At 38.1% G+C, this 24,760-nt stretch overlaps 1 protein-coding gene across 1 annotated transcript; it reads right to left on the bottom strand.

Moving 5' to 3' along the window:
- Positions 1–16,988: 16,988 nt before the first annotated feature.
- MED18 (mediator complex subunit 18) lies at positions 16,989–23,901 on the bottom strand. Its single transcript, XM_054571838.1, has 3 exons — positions 23,720–23,901; positions 23,002–23,138; positions 16,989–17,810 (listed from the first exon to the last, which is right to left on the bottom strand). The coding sequence occupies exons 2-3, from the start codon at positions 23,072–23,074 to the stop codon at positions 17,257–17,259; spliced, it is 627 nt and encodes a 208-aa protein (XP_054427813.1). The 5' UTR covers positions 23,075–23,138; positions 23,720–23,901; the 3' UTR covers positions 16,989–17,256.
- Between the last annotated feature and the right edge of the window lie 859 nt (positions 23,902–24,760).

Genomic DNA, 24,760 nt, shown 5'->3' with positions numbered 1-24,760 from the left:
GCTCCAAAGGGCCTGAATTAGGAAGATTAGTGCCACCAGGTAAGTTCAGAAAAGACTGGTGGCTAAAGCACAATGAGTAAGGAGAAGGTGGGAAGGAGAGAAGATTCCTGGGAGTACCTTAAAGATTTTGGACTTTATCGTGAAGACAAGTGTAGTTCAAGGCTGGAGGCTAAGAGATAGTCAAGTGGTGTACAACTTGAGGGGCTAGGCAAGGTTAGAATGGAGAAGGGTTGGGTCAGCAATTAACAGCTGAGAAAGCAAAGGAGTACTAGGGCTGTACAGGATCTATATCTAGAAACTCTGGGCATACACAGTACAGTCTGTTGGGTATGGTCTGGCAAAGGGCAGACTTTGTAAGAACCAAGTTGAGTTGGACACCAGGGTAAGTAATTTATGCTCATTTTAACAGTGGAAAAGTGAGAAGAGCAAAGATTTGGCCAAGAACATAAAACAAATGATATACAGAGCTAGATTCACAATACCTATCTCTAACTTGTTGCTCTGCTCCTCTAACTATATTAGTTTTCTCAGTAAACTCAACACTGATACTACGTTGTTAAAACAATATGTACCATTTATTGGGAGCTTGCTAAATTTAGCTTCTGTGTTTGTGTGCACTATTATCTCATTATTTCACTCAGTTAACAAATATAGTTCATCCCAAATACTATATACCAAGGGACTGTTAGGCTCTGTGGTTGCAGAAGTGAGTGAGACAGTCACCATCCCTGTCCTGCGGGAGTTCACAATCCAGAAAGGAAGTGAGTAGTTGAAGTAATTACAAAGGGTAATTGGCAGGTACTATAGGGAGAGTGTAACAGTGAACCTAACCTACCATGGGCAGCAGGGAAGCTTTCTGAAAAAAGCAACTATTCTCACAATAATCTGGTAGGATAGATGCTATGAATATATCCTTCTCATGGATGAGAAAACTGATGTTCTCAGAGAGGTTAAGTAACTGATCCACTAAGCAGTGCTGGAACCAGGATATAAGTCTGGATCTATACCTAGACCAAAGCTCATCCTCTTAGCTGCTAAGATATTTCTTAGCAGATATTTCTATTAGTTTGTCCTTTCCTTCTAAAGGTCATGTGAGTGGAATGGAGTATTAACTGAGATGTCTGCAATGCAGGAAGTTGAAATCATGGCTTACAAACTGTGTAAGCATGTCCGTGTCATGGTTGGCTGTCAAATTTGGAATGACAGCTATTTAGTGACACAGCTCTTGTGCTAATGTCTGAGTAGATGTTCAGGTCAATTGAATATGATTCAACGGCTATGTACTAAGTGCCTACGATGTGCCAGGAATGGTGCCAGACACTGTCAGAGTTACAGTGATGATGACAAGTCCCTAAATACTAGGCTAAAGATTGTCTTAATTGCTAACAAATAAAGAAAATTAAATAACAAAGCCATAATCCTTGAAGTTAGAAACTGTAGGTAACTTATTGTAATAGCTACCAGGTTTTGAGCATCAACCACGTGCCAAGCATTGCCTGAGGTACCTTAATGAAAATAAATATGATCATGATCATAAGTAAAAACTAAAAATCACATACTGTGGGACTGTGTTGAGCAGTTTACACGTAGTATCTGTTTTAACCCCATTCTTTTAATCCATGTTCATTCTATAATGCTAATATCATAGTATTAATGATACTAATATTGCCCATTTCATAGATGAGAAAGTTGAACTTCAGGGACTTGTGCCTGAGATCCCAGAGCTAGTAAATAGAAGAGCTAGAATTCAAACCGAGGTCAGCCAGACTCCAAAACCTGGGGTCTAGACCACTGCACCACATTATACCTGCAAGAACAATTAGCTTGTAAAAGCCAGGGAAGTGTGGTATGATCTGCATAGCCAGACACACATCCAGACAGAAGAAATAAATATCAGTGCTTTAAAAACCCTCCAGGGAAGTAAAGAAACAAGGGGGGAAACCTCAATGATGTGTCTAGTAATTAGATACTAGTTAAGCCCTAAAACAGAGTCCAACCAAAATATTTCTATTATTATTCTATTACTTAATTCTGCCTAAGTTAGCCTCTAGAATTGTATTTAGATTTAATTAGTACAAAAGTTCAGAATTTTTGGCATCAATATATACATCCTTTAAATCTTGTTTTATATTTATGTGGGGAAGAAAAGAAACTATATAACAAAAGGCAGTGTCAAGCAAGTAAGTGGTCCCATTAAGGATGGGGTGCAAGCTATGCTTAGTAAACTGGGAAAAAAACAAGTTCTCTGCAGGAATCAGCCATTAGCCCTAGGCCATATGAACACCTTGTCTCCTTGAGTAGTTATGGCTGTGGGCAGGGAGGTATGCAGCCTCATTCCAGATGTTCAGATATGGCCAGAGGTGAAATTTGTGCGGCTAAGGAAGTGCCCAGAACTGGCTCTGTGACACATGGACCAGGAAAATCACTGTTGTGCTCAAACATACGATGTGCATGTTCTCACCTGCTTATTTACCTTTTGTCTCAACATAAAAATGTAAAAAATATATCAAAAAAAAATTCAGGAAAAGATGCTAGTATTTATTGAGCATCACTTAATATATGCTATATTATTGTCTCAACAATTCATGTAATACTGTAGAAAGAGTTCAGAAAGGTAGACCTATCACGGCAACGAATTATTTATTATAATTATTCTATTACTAAAACAATAATGATAGCTTCTGTTCATCGAGTGCATTGTATGTGCGAGGCACTTCTCATACATTATTTCATTTAATCTTCATGACAATATTCCCTATTTTACAAAAAAAGACAGATGTTCAGGAGGTTAAGCAACCGCCCAAGGTACACAGTGAGCAAGTAACACCTGTTTACATGTCCATCTCCCCACCAATGGGTGTAAATTTCTGGAGGGCAAGGACTGTGTCTTATTTATCTCTGTAGTCCTGGTCTGCAACACTGTGCCTGGCACAGAATAGGCAGAATTCAGCACTATTTTTGAATAAATGAAAAAACAAACAATATTTCCCAAGGTAAGTGGTAGAGCCACCGCTGGCACTTAGGTCTCCTGCCTCCAAGTCTAGTGTGCTTTCTGTAATTACCCGTTGCCTGCGTAAATCAGGATTAACCACTCACATGCCTTTTTCACTCTGAAAATTCCTATTAGACACATAGCAACTGTGATATAGTGATTCCACTTCTCCATCTTTATATTACAGAAACACTAGAACAAGTGTATAAGACCATCCATTATTGGTATTTCAGAAAAAAAATTTGAAAAATAAATGTCCACCAATATAGGAATAATTAAATGGTAAATCCATTCAATAGGATATCATATAACTTTAATGTTATATGTTTTAATTTAATCTTCATGACAATATTCCCTATTTTACAGAGTAATGTAGATCTACAAATTGATGGAGAAGGATGTCACAAGGTTGTATTAAGTAGAATTAGCAGATTTCATAATATTAAGAACGGTTTAGCCCAAGCTCTGGCTGGTGTGGCTCAGTGGATTGAGCACTGGCCTGCGAACCAAAAGAATGCTTTAGCCCTCACTGGTGTGGCTCAGTTAGTTGGGCATCATTCTGCAAAATAAAGGGTCACAGGTTCAGTTCCTGATCGGGCATGCGCCTGGGTTGCAGGTTTGGTCTCAGGTCGGGGAGTGTGCTACAGGCAACCGATCAATGTTTCTCTTTCACATTAATGTTTCTCTTCCTTTCTTTCTCCCTCCCTTTCCCTATAAATAAATAAATAAATAAATAAATAAATAAATAGAATCTTTTCAAAAAAGAATGGTTTAGTATGCAAAATAATAATAATCCTGTCTTCAACATTTATTGCATACCTTGTTTCGGGCAGTCTTCCAAGTGCATTACATGTATTATCATATTTCACAGAACCTACAATATTGTTTATTGAATGGTTATAACATAATTTCAGAGATTGAAAAACATGCAGAAAATGTGTTTCCTGAAAACAATTAAGTATGGTATTTTGCTTAATCCTCACAATAGTATGAAGTAGGTACCATCATTTCTGTGATTTTGTTTATGAGAAAATTGAGGCACAGAGAAATCCAAGTAATTTGCCTGTAAGTAGTGGGATATATCCCATATGATCCGATAAAAAACAACTAAAGAGCTGGATAAAGACCATGGCTGTGATTTCTCATGCATCCAATTTTCCTATCTACTCCCTCCCCTCCCAAACGCAATCCCAAAGCTGTGCTAAAAAATTGTTTTAAAGGATAAGGAATGGGAGAGGGGGCAGTAAACATAACAGAATTTTGCAGATGGAAAGCAAATGAATGAGTAACAATAGGCCTGGCAAACCAAAAAACAGTGAATCCTGAACCAGAAACTGGAGAAAGCTGAGAAGAAGCCTAATATATTCAGGAATTAACAAACCAGCAGTATCCTTGGAAGTGGGAGGGAGAAGAGCAGCAAAAAGGACAGATTGAAGGACTAGCTTCCTTCCTCACTATACCCTCTAGGTAACTGCCCCTCCTCCACCTCAGCAGAAGTATGGAGGTTTATTCTCTTATGGAAGTACGGAGAAGTATGGAGAGAGTAAAACAATCTCTGGAGCAAGGACCACCAGGTACAGTCAAGGGCATCATACCAACCCTGGCCAGGTAGCTCAGCTGGTCAGAGCATTGTCCCTATACACCAAGGTTTGTGGGGTTCGATCTCCAGTCAGGGCCCATACAAGAAGCAACCTATGAATGCAGCATAAATAAGTGGAACAATAAATTGATGCCTCTCTCTCTCCCCCTCCGTCCATCCTTCTCTCCCTTCTCTTCTTTCTAAAATCAATTTAAAAAATTAAGGGCATAATATGAAAAAAGGGGAATCAGCAGACTTTTCCCAAACTCTGCTCCCAGAATGCTGGTATCTAATCTTTATGCTCTGGGCAGATGAGTCGTCTTCTATGGGGAAAATGAAGCCCAATATGAACTATCAACAGATAATGGTACTGAGGTGGTGCTATCAAGGTGGAATCCCCTAGACAAGGCAAGGAAGCTCTCTATTCCCTCTTCTTCTATACATTTCTTCCATTCGGCTGTTCCTGAGCTAAATTCTATTGAATGTATTGAATAATATATTGCATTTTTAAAAATCACTGGTATCTACCTTTTAAAATTTATTTATTTATTTATTCCAGAGAGAGAGAGAGAGAGAGAGAAAGAGAGAGAGAAAAGAAGAGAGAGAGACATCAGTCCGCCATTCCACCCATTTATGCATTTATTGGTTGACTTCTGTATGTGCCCCGGCAGGGATCAAACCCACAACCTTGGTGGGGCACGACAATGCTCTAACCAACTGAGCTACCCAGCCACCCAGCCAGTTGGTTAGAGGATTGGCTGCTATCTTCTGTTTTGGTATGTTCTATTTAAAAACAATAACATGGATAAAACCAGAAAGCCATAAAATTTTAGAATTGGAAAAAAAAGATAATAGAATTGAGGTCTCCCAGCTAATGGTTCCTCGTGGTAACTGGCTCATAGACACATGACATCTTGGTCAATGGCTCCCATATTTATACACAGAGCTTCCAATCAGCTTTTAGCCCCCAACTTTTATTCATGAGCAGAAAGACACAGATTCCCAGACAGGAGGCTTTTCTTTAAAAGGAAAAAAAGAGACCAAAACAAACAGAAGGAAGGAACTTGGAAGAAATTAAGACAATGAAGAGAAAACAAAACTTTAAAAACTAAAGAGAAGTTCCTAAAAGAAAAGAAAAAATACCTGTATATAGGGAAAAATAGCAGGAAACTATAATAAGGAATACTCAGAAGGGAAAAAAATTCTTTGAAATGGAAAAACATAAAAGCAGAAGAAATAGCCCAATAGGAAGACTGGAAGATAAAGTTGAGTAAATGTCCTAGAAAGTATAGCAAAAGACACAGATATGGAAAATAGGAGGAAAAAAAAGATAAAATTAGAGGACCAGTCAAAAGTACAGCAGCTGAAGACAATTTCCATTAAGAGACTATTAAAGGTGGAAGAAATCATAAAACAATTCAAGAAAATTTTCCATAAGTTTTCAGATTGAAAGGGTCCACTGTGTACCCAGCACAATGAATGAGAATTGACCCACATCAACACTCACCATTGTGAAAATGTCAGAACACTGAAGCCCCTCTCTCTATAGGACTCAGATACAGGTCCTCAAGGCTGGGCAGTAGAACTAATTATCAGTTATGGATACCAGGCTTTTCTCTTCCTCCCTTCCAACATTGGCAGCCCAAATAAAAGCATGCAACTGGTATGCAGTGCAGCATAACAGTTGAGTATTTTTTTTAATTCTCACCCAAGGACATCCTTATTGATTTTAGAGAGAGGAAAGGAAAGAGAGAAGGAAACACTGATGCGAGAAACGTTGACTGGTTGACTCTCATACACGCACCAACCAGGGACTGAACCCGCAATCTAGGCACATGTCTGGGCTGGGAATTGAACCAGTGACCTTTTACTTTGAGGAACGATGCTCAACCAACTGAACCACAATGGTCAAGGCTTAATGTACCGTTTTAAAAATAGTAGGAATATTCCCTGGTTGGTGTGGCTCAATGAATTGTGCGCCAGCCTGCAAACCAAAAGGTTGCTCGTTCGATTCTCAGTCAGGGCACATGCCTGGATTGTAGGCCAGATCCCCAATTGGGGGTATGTGAGAGGCAACTGATTGATGTATGATGTTTCTCTCCTTCTCTGTCTCCCTCTCTTCCCTGCTCTTTAAAAATAAATAAAATCTTTTCTAAAAACTAGTGGGAATAGTGTACAAATTATTAGTAACATGTTAACCTAATTTAATATGTCTTAAGCACATTTTCATGTTGCTGTGGAGTCCTCATAATAATAATTTTAATGGATGTGCCAGAATTTACTTAACCACTAATATCTAATTTTCTTTTGCTGAATATTTAGGTTGTTTCAAGTTTCTTTTTTTTTAAATTGAGGTATAATGACATATAACATTATATTAGTTTCAATTGTTCAACATAATGATTCAATATTTGTATATATTGCAAAATGATCACCACAGTAAGTCTAGTTAATATCCGTTACCATATGGTTAAAATTTTCTTCCTTGTAATGAGAACTTTTAAAATCTACTCTTTTGGCAACTTTCAAGTATGCAACACAGTATTATTGACTTCAAGTTTTTTATTATATGAAATACGTAGATTTTTCCATACTTTAGCTTATTTCTTCAGCCTGGATTACCAGATGGGGAAGGTTGGATCAAAGGAAATAAGGATTTAAAAAAAAGTCCTGGCCCAGCCACTCTGTTAGTGCGTTGTCCTTATACACTAAGGCTGTGTGTTTGATCCCTAGTCAGGGCACATACAAGAATCAACCAATCAATGCATGAATAAGTGAAACAATGAATCAATGTTTCTCTCTCTCATATCAATAAATGTTTTAAAAAATTAAATGGGAATAAGGATTTGATGATTCTAGATATTTACTTACAAATTGCTTTCAAGTATGTTTTCACAAATTTATAATGTTGCTAGAAACATTAGAATACCCATTTGACTGCATCAGAAAAAAACACTTTGTATCACAATTTTAATATATTAGCAGCTAGAAAAATATTAATACAAATTGATTTTGAAGTCAGTAGGTTTGACTTCCCTCCCCCACCAAAATAAAAAAAGAATTATTTGAACAAATAGTAAAATTTGTAAATAAGTGTGTGAGTTCTCAAAATAACACTTTGAAGGGAACCCTTTATTCAGATGTTTATCTTCTGATGTATTTGTTTTTTAAAAAAATTAATCTCATCACTTCACATTCACACCTCCAAGGAAAAACAAAGAAACATCTGTAGTCAACTTGACAAAAACCGCCAATGTGATGACTCACATCCTGTCTATCTCTGGAGATCAGCCTTGGCTCCATGTTGTTAGCCGCATGCTGCTAAGAACCTGTCACTGTCTAATAGCACCCTGAGCGTGGAAGCTTCTCAACCTTGAAAGAGGTGGGATCACATTTTCAAGTGAACTGAGAAGACTGAATCCTCCTTCAACATTCTTACACCAGACACACTGCTAAAAATCAGGGAACAGGCAGGGTGGGAAAGCAACAATCTTCTTCTGCTTTGTTTTTAGTTATTATTTTAAAATTACACAAGAACTATATTGGTACAGTTATCATAAAAAAGATAGTCAAAAACTACAGCCTATTTCCAGTACCAAGTAATAACTTAACATTTTGAAGAATTTAGTTTTTCTTTTTGCATTTTTTTAAATTGTTGTTCAAGTACAGTTGTCTCCATTTTCCCACCACTACTTTTCCCTACCCCTCCCACCCGCAATCCTTCCCCACTTTGGCTTTGTCCATGGGCCCTTTATACATGTTCCTTGTCTTTCTTTTTTCTTTTTTCTTTCCAAGATTTTATTTTTATTTCATTTTAGAGAGAGGGGAAGGGAGGGAGAAAGAGGGAAAGAAACATCAATCAGTTGCCTTTCACATGCCCCCAGCCAGGGACCTGGCTGGCAACCCAGGCATGTGCCCTGACCAGGAATTGAACCAATGATCTTTTGCTTTACTGGCCGGCAATCCACTGAGCTACACCACCCAGGGTGAAGTATTTACTTTCATACCATTTTCTCTATGTACATATTTTATAAAAAGTAGTGTAACATACATTTTTTTAAAACTTTCTTTTTCACCTAATAATAATTATAGCTATGTCTATATAATGTTTACAATGGGCCAGGTAGGATTCTAAGAATTTTTACACATGACAACTCATTTAATCCTCATGATAACTCTACAAGGAAGGTAATATTAGTATTCCCATTTAATGATAAGCAAACTGAGGCAGAGAAGTTAAGCAATTTGTCTAAGGTCAGAAAGTTAATAAATTAACTATCTGGAATGTTTTTCCGTGTCATTAAATTTATTTCTACAACATAAAAAGTCCCCTTTGCCATAATCTCCTCCATCTTTTTACAGACGCTGAATCTCGGCTAACATACTAACTCATCACAGAGGAATGAGGAGTGTTAACCTGGGACGAACGAGCTTACACAGGCAAGATTCTTGTGGTCTCCAACTCAGCATTCACTAATTCACTCACTCATTCATTCAATTAATATTTGAAAAAGTATTATATGAGTAGCACTAAAATGGGCAAGGGTTATGGGATTCCCAGAAATAAAATATTTAGAACAATGTTAAATAAAACATTTAGCGCATTACCTGGCACATAATAATTTATCAATAAACCAATATTTATGCCAGGCACTGTGCTAAGTGCTAAATGAGTGAATTATCTCAACAACCTCTAGGAACTGGGTTCTATTATCCTCCCCATTTTGTAGATAAGAAAACTAAGGCCTAGAAAGGCTTACCCAGCTTGAGCAAAATACCTGTGATTGATTTCAGCTTGAATTCAAGACTCTGGGGTCTGTGCTCTTACGTTATAGTACTACAAACATAATTCCTTTCCTTAAGAAGCATACAATTTTGTTAATAACAATGAAGTTGAAACCAGCTAGTAAGTAGTAAGTACGTTAAGCACTCTACTGGGTCTTCATGTATATTGATCATTTAATTCATATCACAACTCTATGACGTAAGTGTTATAATTATGATTGCTTTACAGATCAGAAAATAGACATTTGAGAGTTTAAATAATTTGTTCAAGACACAAACAGCTATTAAATTGTAGCAGTAGAAGCCAAGATAAAGAGAATTACTGTACAGGGAACATGATGAAATGTGAAACAAGTGATGCTAGTTAGCTGCCATGAAATATCAGAAATCACAGGAAAGAGACTTTGTGACCTTGCTGTGGTCCAGGAATAATCACGTAAGGACAGAAAGGGAATATCCTGGCAACTTCTCAGGCCCTGTGTCAAAAGCCTTCACACAGGTTAGTTAGTTGTATCCTCTATGTTATGAAGGTGTTATTATTCTCAATTTGACTGATGAGGAAATGGATTTTTGGGAGGTAATGCAATATGTCCAAGGTCATATAGCTAGTAAGTAGATGATATGGCTAGAATTGGAATCTACTTGTCTCTCAAGGCTAAGCCCTTAGCCACTATGTTACATGCTTTCCATTGTTGGATCTTGCTTTTTGGTTATGCAGGAGTCACACAGACAGAGATGAGTGGAAAAGGCAATGGTGAAAGGGCCTTAAGAAAAAGGACACATAAGCAGGAGGTACTGAGGTCTGTCCATGGAAAAGGAAGCAGACCTGCCTGGTCAGTGCTAAAGATTTATTTGTTTTTGGAAAAAAGCCTTTTGTTCACATAGCTTTTATGACTATACAAATTACATAAATGTCTGTTTCCGCCATTATAATGGGAGCCAAGGACTGGCCCTGGCTGGTATGGCTCAGAGGACTGAGTCCCAGCAGGCGAACCAAAGGGTCGCTGGTTTGATTCCCAGTCAAGGCACATGCCTGGGTTGCAGGCCAGGTCCCTGGTGGGGGGTGTGTGAGAGGCAACCACACACTGATGTTTCTCTCCTTCTCTTTCTCCTTCCCTTTCCCTCTCTCTAAAAATAAATAAATAAAATCTTAAAAAAAAAAGAACATGGACTGGACTGTATCATAGCCATTCCTTTACTCCAGCATCTAGTACAGTGCTTAGATTGTAGTTCCAGTAAAGAGGTTGAAAAAATAGGGAGTAGTCATGCTACATAGATCTCTGGATGGCAATTAAGGCAGCCCTCAATGCAAATATCCTAAACAAAATAATAGGTACTCAAATCCAACAGTGTACTAACAAGATAATACCATGATGCAGAGGAATTATCCCAGGAATACAAGGATGGCCCAACAACAGAAAATGTGTCAATATAATTTACCACATTAATGAACCAAAGGATAAAAATCACATGATTTTTTCCATACTTAATAAAGAAACTTGATGTAATAACATTAAGATCAGGACTAAGCCATGAATACTCATTATTATCACCAGTATTACCTAGAGTATTTGAGACAAGTAAAAAGGTGAAAGAGATATGTAAATGTTTCTGCCTGTCACTCTTTAAAAAAACAAAAAGAATTTATTTATTGTTAGAGAGAGGGGAAAGGAGGGAGAAAGAAAGGGAGAGAGAGATTGATGTGAGAGAGAAACATCAATCAGTTGCCTCTTGCACACCCCCAACCAGGGACCTGGTCTGCAACCCAGGCATGTGCCCTGACTGGGAATCGAACCATCAACTTTTGGGTTTATGGGACAATGCTTAACCCACGGAGTCACACCAGTCAGGGCTGCTTGTTACTCTTGCCAATAATATGATATTCTATATGGAAAAAACATCAGCAGGCAAACTATCAGAACTGTAAGAGTTATTAATCAAGTTTGCAAGAATAGAAATCATCTTACAAAACCAATAATGTTCTTCTATACTAGGAATAACGACCTTGAAATGTAATGAAACTATAACACAACCTACAATAGCAACTAAATGATAGTCTACAGTAAGGATCAGCAAACTTTCTGCAAAGAACCAGACAGTAAAGCTTCCATATTGTCTCTGTCGCAGCCATTTAACTCAGTCGTTATGGTTCCAAAGAAGCCATACACAGTATTTAAATAAATGCATGTGGATGTTCCAATAAAACTTTATTTACAAAAACAGCAGGCTCACGTATGTGCACAGGTATAATTTGTCAACGCCTGGCCTATAGTAACTGGCCTAAAAGCAATGCCCAAGAAGTTTATCAAGAAAAAATTTAAATTCCATTATGGGACATAAGAAGACCAGAATAAATGTCGTAATCAGGATAACCTCAGTAGTGTAAAGAATATATTCAATTGTTTAAAAAATATTCAGAGTGCCATAGGCCAGGCATGGTTTTGGGTACTAGGGATACAGCTAAGAACAAAACAAAGTACCTGTCATCATGAATTTTATATTCTGGTGGAGAAGCAGTGAGTAAATAATCTAAAGTCATTTAGTAACAAATGCTATGAAAAAGATTAAATAAGATAAAGAGAGAGTGGTGGGGAGTGAGTATGCTACTTAATTTAGGATAGTCAGGAAAGGCTTCTCTGACATGCTAGCAGAGGCCTGAAAGAGGTGAGGGAAGCCTACCACATTGAATTCTGGGGAGGCAGTGTTCCAATCAAAGACGTCAGTTCTCCCCTCGATTTAATCTCTACCTTTTAATGAAATTACAATAAAAATTTCAATAGCAACATTGAGAAACAAAACTAAAACTCTAAAACGAATACAAAAGCATAAAAGGCCTATGAAAGCTTAGTCTATTTTGAGGGGAAAATAAAAGTAGGGATACCTTCCCTACTGGTAGAACTGGCTCTACCACAAAGCCACAGTAATAAAAAATATGTGTTGCTGGCACTGAATCAAAGAGAAAGACCAATGAAATAGAATGGAGAGCTTAGAAATAAAGCATACATGTGGGAACCTAATATGTGATAAAGGTGGGATCACAAAGCACTGAAAAGATTGTTTTTCAGATGATGATAGAAAAACAAATTCACCTTATAGAGAAAAAAGCTGGATTTTTATTTGATACTATGTTAAAGGTGGACTCCAGATGTATTAAGGACCTAAGCGTGAAAGTTACATAAAGCTAATATAGGAACATCTATGTTACCTAGGAGTAAATAAAGACTTTCTAAACAAGAGTCTAAACTATAGGGCCAAAATTTAGGACATCTGCTTAATTAATGACATCACAAAGTTAACAAGAAGGTAACAAGATGGGAGAAGGTATTTACAATGTTTAAAACAAACAAGGAATAATGTCCAGAAAACACACAATTCCTATAAACCATCAGACAGGCAATCAAATAGAAAAAAAATAGGCAAAATATATAAATAGATACTGGGAAAAAGTATGTGCGATGTTTAAAACTAACACAGGATTAATGTCTAGAATAAACAAAGGATTCTGACAAATCAACAAGACCAGAAAGCAACTAGCAAAATAGGCAAAGGTGGTAGATACCTTAGTTTCACATACTAAGTAGTCTATACAGTTTCATATATAAAAAAAGTATATGAAAAAGGCCTCAAATTTAATTACAATCAGAGAAATGCAAATCAAAACAACCACGAGCTTTGGGAGGTGGTTGGAATGGATGAAGGTGATCAAGAGGCACAAACTTCCAGTTTAACATAAGTCAGTCACAGGGATGTAATGTACAGCATGGGGACTACGGTCAATATTACATTAACACCCTGGCTGGGTGGCTCAGTTGGTGGGAGCATTGTCCTGTACACGTGAAAAAAAAAAAAAAAAAGGGTGGTGAGTTTGATTCCTGGTCAGAGCACATACCTAGGCTGTGGGTTCGATCTCCAGCTGGGGCATGTACAGGAGGCAAGTGAACGATGTCTCTCACATCGATGTTTCTCTCTCCCGTCTCTCTGAAATCAATAAAAATATTCTCAAGTGAGGACTTAAAAATAAATAATAATAATTATTTAAAAATTAGTTTAAAAATAATAATATATTAACTTTGTATAATGACAGCAGGTTACTAGACCTATGGTGATGATCATTGCGCAATGTATAGAGACGTCTAATCGTGATGTTGTACACCTGAAACCAATGTGATGTTGTATGTCAATTATACTTCAATTAAAAACAAACAAAACAAAACAAGAGCTAACACTTTCCACCCATCAAACTGGCAAAAATTAGAAAGATGGGTTAACACCAAAGATTGATGAGGATGTGAACAAGTTCATATGCACTGGCAATAGAAATATAAATAGTACAGCCATTCTCAAAAGCAATCTGGCAATATTTGGCAAAAATCGAACATGCCCTTAAATATATGGCTCAGGGGAATATTCACATCAATTTACAAATTTCCTTATTTTAGCATTTTTTATGGTAATAGAGAAGTGAAGGCAATCTAGGTTTCTATCATCAAGTGACTAAATGAGTGAAACACATCGGACACACAGTGGCTATGCGCCTGGGTTCTGGAGTTGGGTTGCAGGAGCTGAAATTCGGGCTCCACCACTTACTGGTTCTGACTTTGAAGAATTGAAGTAAGTAATTTTATTGACGTCACCAATAAATTCAATTAAAATGAAAGTAGAAAATTTGAGTAACCTCTGTGTGTCTCACTCCCATTTATAATATGGGACTAATACTAACTATCTCATATGGTGGTTGTGAGAAGTATATGAGTTAAAACATTTAAAGCACCTGGCACAGAGTTAAGATTATTTAATATTATTGTTAATATTAAAGCATATGCAAATTGGAAGTTAGCATATCACAAAAGCAATGTTAATTTTAAAAAGAAAAGGAACATAGCATGATATCACTTAATGTGAATTGAACATATTCTTAGAACTCTACACACCAAAGATGTGTATCGAACATATCAAAAGTGATGTGTATAGGATACATGGGAATAGAGTTTAGGAGTAAAGTGGAAGACCACGAAACAAGAAAGGGGCTTTTCCTGAATCATTTGTGTTAATATACTGTGAAAGGAGGAACAAGATTTATCCACTTACGCAATCTGCAACTGAAAGGGGAAAAAAGCTACGTATCTTTAAAACATTCACAGAAAGCCAGAAAAGGATCCCAGAGCCAGAGAAATAACCAACTAACCAATCTGGCAGCCACCTCATCTTAGAACTTATTAGGTGAGATAATATTACTGGGTTGGCCAAAAAGTCTGTATGGTTTTTTCCATAAAATAAGACACATTTTTCATGTTCACCAATAACTTTATTGATTTGGATATTTTGAGTATGTCGGCTATTTCCTGCCTGGTTAGGACACTGATTCTTCTCAAGGTCTCAACTTGATCGCTATCAACTTCAACTGGTCTACCCAACCGTGGAGCATCATCCAGCAAGAAATCTGCAGCACAAAACTTTGCAAACCACTTTTGACACGTTCGATCAGTCACTGCACCTTCTCCGTACACAGCATATATATATTTTTTAGTGTTTCAGTTGCATTTTTACCTTTCTTGAAATAATAAAGCATAATATGCTGAAAATGTGTATTTTCTTCCATCTTCAATATTAAAGTGGCTACATAAAAATTCACCAATTTTGATGTTTCTTTTAAACACATGCTGATGTGACAGCTGTCACAATACAATCTATCGAAATTGTTTTGAATGAATTTAAAGAAAACTAAGCCCTAGAGCCTTTTACAGAAAGAACCAAACTTTTTGGCCAACCCAATACTACCCTTACTGTTTAAGGCAGGGATAGGTATTCTGTTTCCTGTAACCCAAAGCATTCTACCAGAGTATCCATGTAATCTTTTGAGTGGTAAACTGAGGTACAAAGAATTATGATTTATCCAAATACAGCTCAACTGGGGTGTTGTCTAAATGGAGGTTCCAAAAGAAAATTAAATTTTTGAGTAACCTAATGTTTTTGGCAAGCCAAACTCTTTCCAAGGTATTAAAAAACTTTGTAAGCACCAAGATGATGAACATTTATCCGACTAAGAACTGTTACTTAAAAAATCCATTAAAAGCCCTGACCGGAGTGGCTCAGTTGCTTGGGCATTATCCCATGAAAGGAAGGGTCACTAGCTTGATTCCCAGTCAGGACATGTGCCTGGGTTGCAGGTCACGGCCCATGCGAGAGGCTGATGGTCTATGTTTCTCTCTTGCATCTATGTTTCCCTTTTTCCCTCTCTTCCCTTCTCTCTAAAAATAAATAAAATCTTTTCTGAAAAATCCATTAAAAGTCAAGTGATAGATGGGGAAATTTATATAAACCTCCTTATAAATTAACAAAGAAAAGGTGGCCCTGGCCAGGTAGCTCAGTTGTTTGGAGTGTCTTCCTGATGCGCCAGGGTTATGGGTTCAATTTCTGGTCTGGACACATGCAGGAGTCAACCAGTAAGTGCATGGATAGGTGGAGCAACAAATGAATGTTTTTCTCTCTTCCTTCCTTTGCCTCTCAAAATCAGTGGTTAATTTTTTTTTTTAATTTTAAAAAGATGAACAATGAAGAAAATGTCCAATAAACAAAATTTAAACCTCACTGAAAAATACTTTGAAAATTAATCACTCTTTATCATCAAATAGAAAAAACAAGATTTCATGGTTACATCTAGTTTTGGCAGCCATGTTGGAAACATCATCTATAGCTGGCAGGAAGTGAAAACGGGGACATTTCTGGAAGGCATTTGGCAATGCATGCCAGAAGCCTTAAAATAGTGCAAATGGTGCATATTCTTTGACGCAGCTGTTCCCTAGAATTTATTCTAAAGAATTATTATAGCTATTAACAAATATTTAATTGAAAGTACTAGCATTGCAGGATTGTTTAGAAAAGCATATGGAGACCCATGGGATTAAACTAAAAATCCTAAAATAGGAGGACCAATTAAGTTATGGAAAATCCGTATGATGGGATACAAACAGCAATTCAAATTCTCAATATTTAAATACCAGGTCTGCTAATTAGTATCTGCATAGCTCAGGGAAAGCTGATTAATCTCCTTGTACTTCAGTTTCCCTGCTTATAAAATGAGTCTCTTGTGAAGATTAATTAATATACCTTAAGCACTAAGGATAGCACTGACACATACAAGAACTCAATAAATGAGTTTTTTGTTTTTACAGAAGGACGCTGTAGCTTAATGTCCTAGAAAAATGTTAATAATAAATTAAACAAAAAAAGGCTATAAACCAGGATATACAGAATATTTTTATAAAATAAGTATATCTCATATATTATGTTTACAGAAATAAAGAACTAGAAAGATATATACCAAAACAGAAATAGTACATCTCATTGAATAATAGGATTATAGGTTATTTTTCTTACTTTTGTATTTAAAGTTCCAACAACAAACACATGCTACTTTAATGAGGTAAAAACTATCATCTCTACCAAAACTAAAACCTGCCATTTTTCTTTTTGCTCTAATTGGTAATGAATCCCATTTAGCAGAATAAACCCAAATTAGCAGAGTTATGGGATAGTGTCAGAAATAGACATTTCCCTTCATAGCCTTTATTACCACACAACACGAGCTCTTATTTTATAAACCTTATACAAAAATGGCAAAACAATTAAGAGATTTTTCTTTCTAGAAGCTCATTTATTTCCATTTCCCCTTTTTGTGCAGAAGGATTAAATAGAGTCTCCATGTTTTCCTGAGCCTTTAATTTAGAAAGGCTGTCACAAAAGTAAACTTGACACACGAGGAAAACAGAAAAGAACCAATTAAGCTTTTCTGTCCTTCCTAAGGGAAGAATGCCCGGCTGGCAGTGGTGAAATGGGGCACTTATAATGTCTTCTTTGTAACAGGTGAAGACAGGTCCCAACGGTGGACAGATTGTCTCAGTCACATGAGCCGTTTGGGGTCTATTTTCTCTAGGTGAACTAGAGGTTTCAGCTGCTCTGCAAAGTTCCTCATGTCATCAGAGACCATGTCCTGCCCTGCTGGTGCAACAACACTTAGTTCCACGAGATAGGAGAGAGACAAGGCCTCAGTGCTGTCCGTGTTCCCCGGCACCAGGATACGGAAGATCTTGTACACCATAATCTTCATGATGCCCTTACGGAACAAGTGTCCCTTGGCCACAAACTCATGGTCCATGCGGAAGCCCATTTCCATCAGGAAGTCGGTGAGATTCTCAGACGTTGCAATGTCCACGCAGTTTCGCACCAGGGAATGGCGGTTCTTGTCTCCCACTTCAGGCTGTCCCAGGTAGCGCAGGTGCCATGGTGCTCCTGCCCTATCCATAGAGCGCCGGGCCCTTAGAACAAAGGGACTGGCCTGCTGGCCTTTAAGGAGGAATACCATCTCATGATCAAGGAAGGTCTCAGGTTCCATGTTGTCACACAAACCACGAAGGCGATGGATAAGGCTTTCCAAGCTGTGATCTAAGACACTTCCTAAAAAAGGAGAAGGCACTATTGAGTCCCATCTTTCATTCTGGGTAATGAAATTAGTAAAAGACTGACAAACTTAAATGAACCAAGTGTCTAATATATGAGACTTTGGAGGGTTATACTGCCAAGGTATTGTATAACATTGTGAGAAAGTTAATCCCTTTTCAATTTTTTGCATTGTCTTATTTGGTACTAGAAAGTCTTTGGGCCTTCTCTAACAATGCTAATCTCCAGCTTGGGGTTCAGAACCTTTAACAGGCAACAGTATCTAGAATGTAGTATTACTGTTTTGTTGTCATTTATTTTAAAAATTATCTTCTATTTCTAGCAAACAAAAGTTTTCCATCTATAGAAGAAATATAACATTTTCTTTTGATGTAATATATATATATTTAAGTAAAAAAGAATGAATTGCTTTGTTCTCATCTTATTCGTCCTCCTGGCAGCATTTGACAGTTGTTATAGATCACACCCATTTTTAAATCTATTCTTCCCTTGACCTCTAGTACACAACTCTTTCTCTTGGTTCTTCGCCTAATTCACTGATCATTCCTTTTAAGTCTTTGCTGGGTCTTCCTAGAAGATCTTCCCCAAATCCTGGAGGATCCCAGAACTCAGTCCTGGTCCTCTTCTCTATTAACAATCTCTTCCTCCCTAGGTGATCCAATTTAGTCCTAGGACTTTAAATACCATTTATGCCCTGAGGACTCCCACATTTATATCTCATGAACTACAGACTCATGTACTCAACTATGTACTCAAGTTCTCCACTTGGATACCTAACAGACATCTTCATTTTAATATGTTCAATATCATTTTTTTTTATTTTTCCTCCATAATCTTATTCCCCTGCAGTGTTCCCCATCAGAGTAAATGGCAACTGTTTCCAGCTGCCCAAGCCAAAAACCACAGAATCATCTTTGACTCCTTTCTTTCTCCCATATCCTACATCCAATACAAATTTTTAAAATATATGCAGAATCCAACCACTTTTTACTCTCTCAATCTCTTCCACCTAGTCCAAGTCTTCTTTATTTCTTGCCTGGTCTTTGCAATACCCTGCTTCTACCCTTGTCTTCTTCCTCTCTTCTCCATACAATAGCCAAATGGTCTTTTTACAATGAAAGGCAGATAGAACATGACACTCCTCTGCCCCAAAGCATGTATTCCATGTCTTTTAGAATAAATCCCAAAGTCTTTACCATCGTCTACAAGGCCCTATATATTGAGGGCTTTGCTACCTGCCCAACATCATTTTCTTCCACTATCCCTCCTAGATCACTCTCTCCAGCCAGTGATCTTCCTGCTGCTATTTCCTGAAAATGCCAAGTATTTGACAAATTATTTCTCTACAGAGGCTCTTCCCTTAGTCCCTATGCTCAGAGTGTTCTCTCAGATATCTGTACATCTCACCCAATCATTTTCTTCTGGTCTTTGCTCAAGGGTCACTTTATCAAAGAGATCTTTCCGATCACCCTAAATAAGATAACGTTCTCCAATCTCCTTCTACTTCCCTGCTTTATTTTTCTTTAGCATTATCATCTCTGCTTTTTAGTCATCCTTCAATATATTAATTTTTAAAAAGATTTTATTTATTTATTTTTAGAGAGGGGGAAGAGAGGGAGAAAGAAAGGGAGAGAAACATTAATGTGTGGTTGCCTCTCATGCCTCCCCCAATGGGAACCTGGCCCGCAACCCAGGCATGTGCCCTGACTGGGAATCGAACCGGTGACCCCTTGGCTCGCAGGCTAGCACTCAGTACACTAAGCCATACCAGCCAGGGCTCAATATATTAAATTTTAGTTATTTTTCTTCCTCCATTGCTGATACTCCAATGCTAGGAACATATTCAAATATTTATTGAATAAATCTGTTAAAGAAAATAAGGGTATATTAATGTAACTATGGGAAACATTGATAGTGGGATTCATTTGACCAAATTTTTGGAAGTGGGTAGTGTTGAAGGAAAAGCAACAGATCAGGTCCCAAAACAAAAAATAAGTAAACAGAAACACAAGGAAATAAAAGGGAGATGGGATAGAGAGCAATTGGTGGTGCTGGGTAAGAGGAGACATCTCTGAGGGGTTGGAGTAGTCAAAGAAGGTTTCTTCTAAGAGAATGACAACTGAGCTGAGACTGGAAGAAAAAAATGAGATGGTTCTTTGAAAAGCTGGGAAAAGTATTGAAGCAGAGGGATCAAGGAAGGCACAGAGGCAGGAAAGGCACTGGGGAATTCAAGGAAATAAAGGGTATCAATGTGGCTGAAGTGTAGTGAGTAAGCTGGAAGATGATAATGAGATGATGATTTGGCATGAGCCAAAGAATACAGGCCTTATATATAGTCCATGGTCATGGTTGTATTTTATTCTAAAGTTATTGGGAAGCTATTAGTTCCACAGTTTATTTTCCACGCAACTGAAAAACACATGACTAGATTTACATTTTAAAAAGATCATTTTGGTAAAAATGGGATGGACTCTTCAACAAGACATGGGTACAGGGAGAAAAAGTGGAGGTGAGGGTAGACTGATTCAAATTAAAAGAGACTCAAGGGGCACAATTATCAAATGTAATGCATGAAACTTGACTGTATCTGGTTACAAAACACATTTTTGGGCTAAGTGACTGAAAACTTTTGAAAATGGACTAGATATTAGGTGATACTAAAAATATATGAATAATGTTTTTAGATAACAATGATGGTATTGGGGTTATGAAAGAAAGAACATCCTTGTTTTTCAGAGATGTATACTAAAGTGTTCAGGGGTAGAACGTTATGAGGTCTGAAATTTTCTTTAAAAATAGCAAAAGAGCCCTCGCTGGTATGTCTCAGTTGACACACTCAGTGGAGCATCATCCTGTAAACTGAAAGGTTGTGAATTCAATTCCCCATCAGGGCACGTGCCTGGGTTGCAGACTCGGTCCCCGGTGGTCAGGGCACAGGCCAGAGGCAACTGATCAATGTTTCTGTCACATCGATGTTTCTTCTCCTTCCTCCCCTTTTCTCTAAAATCAATGAGCATGTCCTCAAGAGAGGATTAAAAAACAAAGCAAAAGAAAAAAAATGAAGCAAATATAACAAAATAATAGAAATTGAAATCTAGATGATGGAAATGGTGTGGCCACTATATTAGTCTCTATTTTCTTTATGTTTCAATTTTTTAATAGTAAGATAATTTTGGCATTCTCCCTCTCAGGAGCATATCTACACCTTTCCCATCTCTCTCCGAAGCTCCAAAGGCCCCATCTTTTGTCTCTGTAACTTGTTTCCTGAGCCCATTCCTTCTACAGCTCATTTCTTCAACTTCTGTGACTTTCTAAATAAGCTTTCTCTTACAGTTAAAAAAAAATTGTTTTAAATCCTCACCCAAGGACATGCCCACTGATTTTAGAGAGAGGGGAAGGGAGGAAAAGAGGGAGAGAAACATCAACGTGAGAGAGAAACATTGATGGTTTGCCTCCCGCATGCATCCCAACCAGGGACCAAAGCTGCAAGCTAGTACCCTGACCAGTATGGCTCAGTTGGTTGGACATACTCCTGCAAAGCAAAAGGTCACTGGTTCAGTTCCCGGTCAGGGCCCATGCCTGGGTTGCAGGTTCAGTCTCAGTCGTACAAGAGAAAACAGACTAATGTTTCTTTCCCTCTCTTTCTCCCACCCTTCCCCTCTCTCTAAAAATAAAGTCATTAAAAAAAGATGACTAGCCGTGGTATGAGAACAGACATGGTCAGAAGTGGAAGCAATGTTAAGAGGTTGCTAAAGTAGGTCAGTCAAGAGACACAAGGATATTGTACTGCAGGTGAAGAAGACATATTTAAAATATATTTTGGAAGTAGAATGAATAGGACTTGGCAGTGGTCTAGATATGGGGTAAAGTAAAAAGTGGAGCTTGACCCCTGAATGCTTGGCTTGAGCAACTAGTGACTGACACTGGCACTTACTGAGATGAGAGAAGACTGAAGGAAGGGCAGCCTGGGGAGTAAAAATTAATATCCCTGTTTTGTTCATCTGAAGTTACCAAATAAATATCTGAATTAAAGCCTATATTCTTCCACTAAATATTATATGACCTCCTGAAAATCATCACCCTCTCTGGGTCTTGAGTTTTCTCACCTGGGCAAGTGAGTTTACCAATGTCTCCTGATCTATAAGATGGATCTAATAACAGTATCAAAGAATTACCATGTGATCCAGTAAGCCCACTTTTAGGTATGCAAAAGAATTCAAAACAGGATCTTGACAAGATATTTGCATATCCATGATGATTGCTGCATTATTCACAATAACAAAGAGACGAAGGCAACCCAAGTGTACATCACCAGATGAATGGATAAAGAAATATAGTTCATGGATATGGACAACAGTGTGGTGATAGCTGGGGGGAGGAAGTATAAGGGGATTAAATGGAAATGAAAAAAAATACAATAAAGATTAAATTTAAAAAATTCAATTCCCCATACATACCAAAAAAAATATGGTATGTACATATAATGGAACATTATTCAGCCTTAAATAATGAGATTCTTATTTAATGTCATATGTATAAATTGATGAATCTTGAGTACATTAAACAAAGTGAAATAAGCCAGTCATAAAAAAGACAAAAACGGTATGATTTCACTCATCTGAGGTACCTATCTAAAGTGTCAAAATCAGAAACAGAAAGTAGAAAGGTGGTTGCCCAGGGCTGGCAGAAGGAGGAAGGGGAATTAGTGTTTAATAAGTACAGAGTTTCAGTTTTGCAAGATGAAAAAGTTCTAGGGCTATACAACAAAGTGAACATATTTAACACTACTTTAAAATGTTTAAGATGGTAAATTTAATTTTATGTGTTCGTGACCATAATTAAGAGTAAAAAAAAATTTTTTTTAACTTGTTGTCTTGCCCTGGCTGGTATTGCTCAGTGGATTGAGCACCCACCTGCAGCCCTTAAAGGTTGTAGGTCTGATTCCCAGTCAGGGCACATGCTTGGATTGGGGGTCAGGTCCCCAGTTGGGGGTGTGCAAGAGGCAACCAATCAATGTCTCTCTCCTTTCCCCTCTCTAAAAATAAATGAATAAAATCTTTTTTCAAAAAGTTGTATATTGTACACTAGAAAGTATCCAGGCTGCCTTTGTGTAACAGCCTCTCATCTCCACAGAAGCTGAACAGAAAAGGGGAAAACAGGTAACCTGAAGCTCCCTTGGCTCACTTACCCTGCAGCAAGTACTCCATCATGTTAATGGTGCCCCCACTGACAGGCATCATGGTGACGGGAGGTGCCTCCATAGTGTCTGATTAAGCTGAAGAACTTAGACTGGATTCGGAGTCCCCAATAAAGTACAGGAAACACCTGGAAGAGTTACACTTGTTAATATATCAGAGAGGTGGAGACACCGAATCTGCTTGTCATTGGCCTTGACATCAAAAAATCCACTCATCCATTCAAAACTTGAGTAACTGCTATAGGTCAGTTTCAGAAACTGATGATACAGAAATATACAAAGCAGACCTGTGCATGGAGTTACAGTATAATCTAGTCTAAAGGTCTGGAACGCCTCTAAAAATTTTCTGTGCAATCTTGAGGAAGCCATTAAACTTGGATTCAATGTCTTCCTTATAAAATGGGACCAACGATGTTAAAAAAAAACAACCCAGGTTTTGCGGCCCAGATGACATAACATTAACATGCAGAAGAACTGAATGGTGACTTAAGGGACTTGTCCACTCCTCAACTTACAGATAAGGATATTGAGACTCGGAAAGGGACCCAGGGACACCCAGCAAGACGGCGGCAGATACTGGACCAGAAGAAAATCTAGGCTTTCCGCCTCTCTGAAAGCATGTTTAAAAGAGAGCCAGGCGGAACCATGACATTCTTTTAGACGGGTTTATGTCTTCCTAAGCTAGCATGAAGAACACGTGACCACTTACACCAGAAATACACCTCCGCCCACGTTCCAGCCTCTTCTCCCAAAGCGGGAAGTTATAGCCCCTCAAGCACCTCAGAGCTTTTGAGAGACAGTTAGTCCACAGCCCTAAAGCCCCCTTTACAGCGCCAACACTTCCTCCTCTTTTTCCAGCTTCCGGCAAAAGGCAGGCGTCTCTCAAACGTCCACGCAGCCGCCCCGCAACGTAAGGGTGCCGAGAGGGCTTAAAAATAGCTGTTTGCCCAGCAATCAGAGGCGCATGCGCGATGCTGCTGTTTGGAAGATGGCGGCCTTCTTTGAAGCGTTCTTGTGGGAGTTGGCGGCGGTGGGGGTGCTGGGGAGACGGGTAGGGAATTGACGTCATCGGCCGTCCTCCAGGAAGATATTTTTTTTCCAAGTTGGACGAGCTGGAAATGTTTTTGTTTAGGAAATCTCTTGGGCCTGACGGGGAAATAGAGCCTGGGTCAGGGAGCTGCAGAAAAAAAGAGGAGAAAATGTTATGAAACATTTTTTGTTGGGTGAAAATGAAAGACCCCCTTTACAGCTTAGAATAATGTTATGAACAGTTGGGGAGCTCAGCAATCTACGTAATATTTGTTCACTTGGCTGTGGATGTTTTGCTTCGATTTAAAAATACTAGGAGAGTCCTAACCGGTGAGGCTCAGTAAGTTGGACATCCTCCTGCCAACGGAAATGTCCCGGTTTGATTCCCCGTCCTGCCGCAAGCGTGAGTTGCAGACCAGGCCCCCGGTTGGGGGCGCGCAAGAGGCAACCAATCTATGTTTCTCAACACGTCAATGTTTCTCTCCCTCTCTCCCTCCTTTCCCCTCAATATAAAAATAAATAAAAATGAAATCTTAAAAATAAAAATAAAAATACAGGGAGAATCCTGAGAGGGTGGCTCAGAGCATCATCTCCATAGGTCAAGATTGTAGGTTCAATTCCTAGTCAGGGCACAACAAGAATCAACCAATGAATGCATAAGTAAGTGGAACAACAAATGGATGTTTCTCAAATCAATAAATAAAATTATAGAGAGGTAAGT

The sequence above is a fragment of the Pteronotus mesoamericanus genome, unplaced genomic scaffold (genome assembly GCF_021234165.1).
Source record: "Pteronotus mesoamericanus isolate MK-2021 breed Mesoamerican mustached bat unplaced genomic scaffold, CSHL_Meso_final contig_221, whole genome shotgun sequence".
Lineage (NCBI taxonomy): Eukaryota > Metazoa > Chordata > Mammalia > Chiroptera > Mormoopidae > Pteronotus > Pteronotus mesoamericanus.
The sequence above is the reverse complement of the archived record's forward strand: the minus strand, read 5'-3'. Positions and strand labels throughout refer to the sequence as shown.

What these genes read in the sequence shown, in the direction of transcription:
- MED18 (XM_054571838.1), bottom strand. Translation starts at nt 23,074, where the DNA reads ATGGAGGCACCTCCCGTCACCATGATGCCTGTCAGTGGGGGCACCATT. An exon ending in GATGGAGTACTTGCTGCAGG is followed by an intron (nt 17,811 to 23,001) that starts GTAAGTGAGCCA and finishes CTCCTTTTTTAG; the next exon opens with GAAGTGTCTTAGATCACAGC.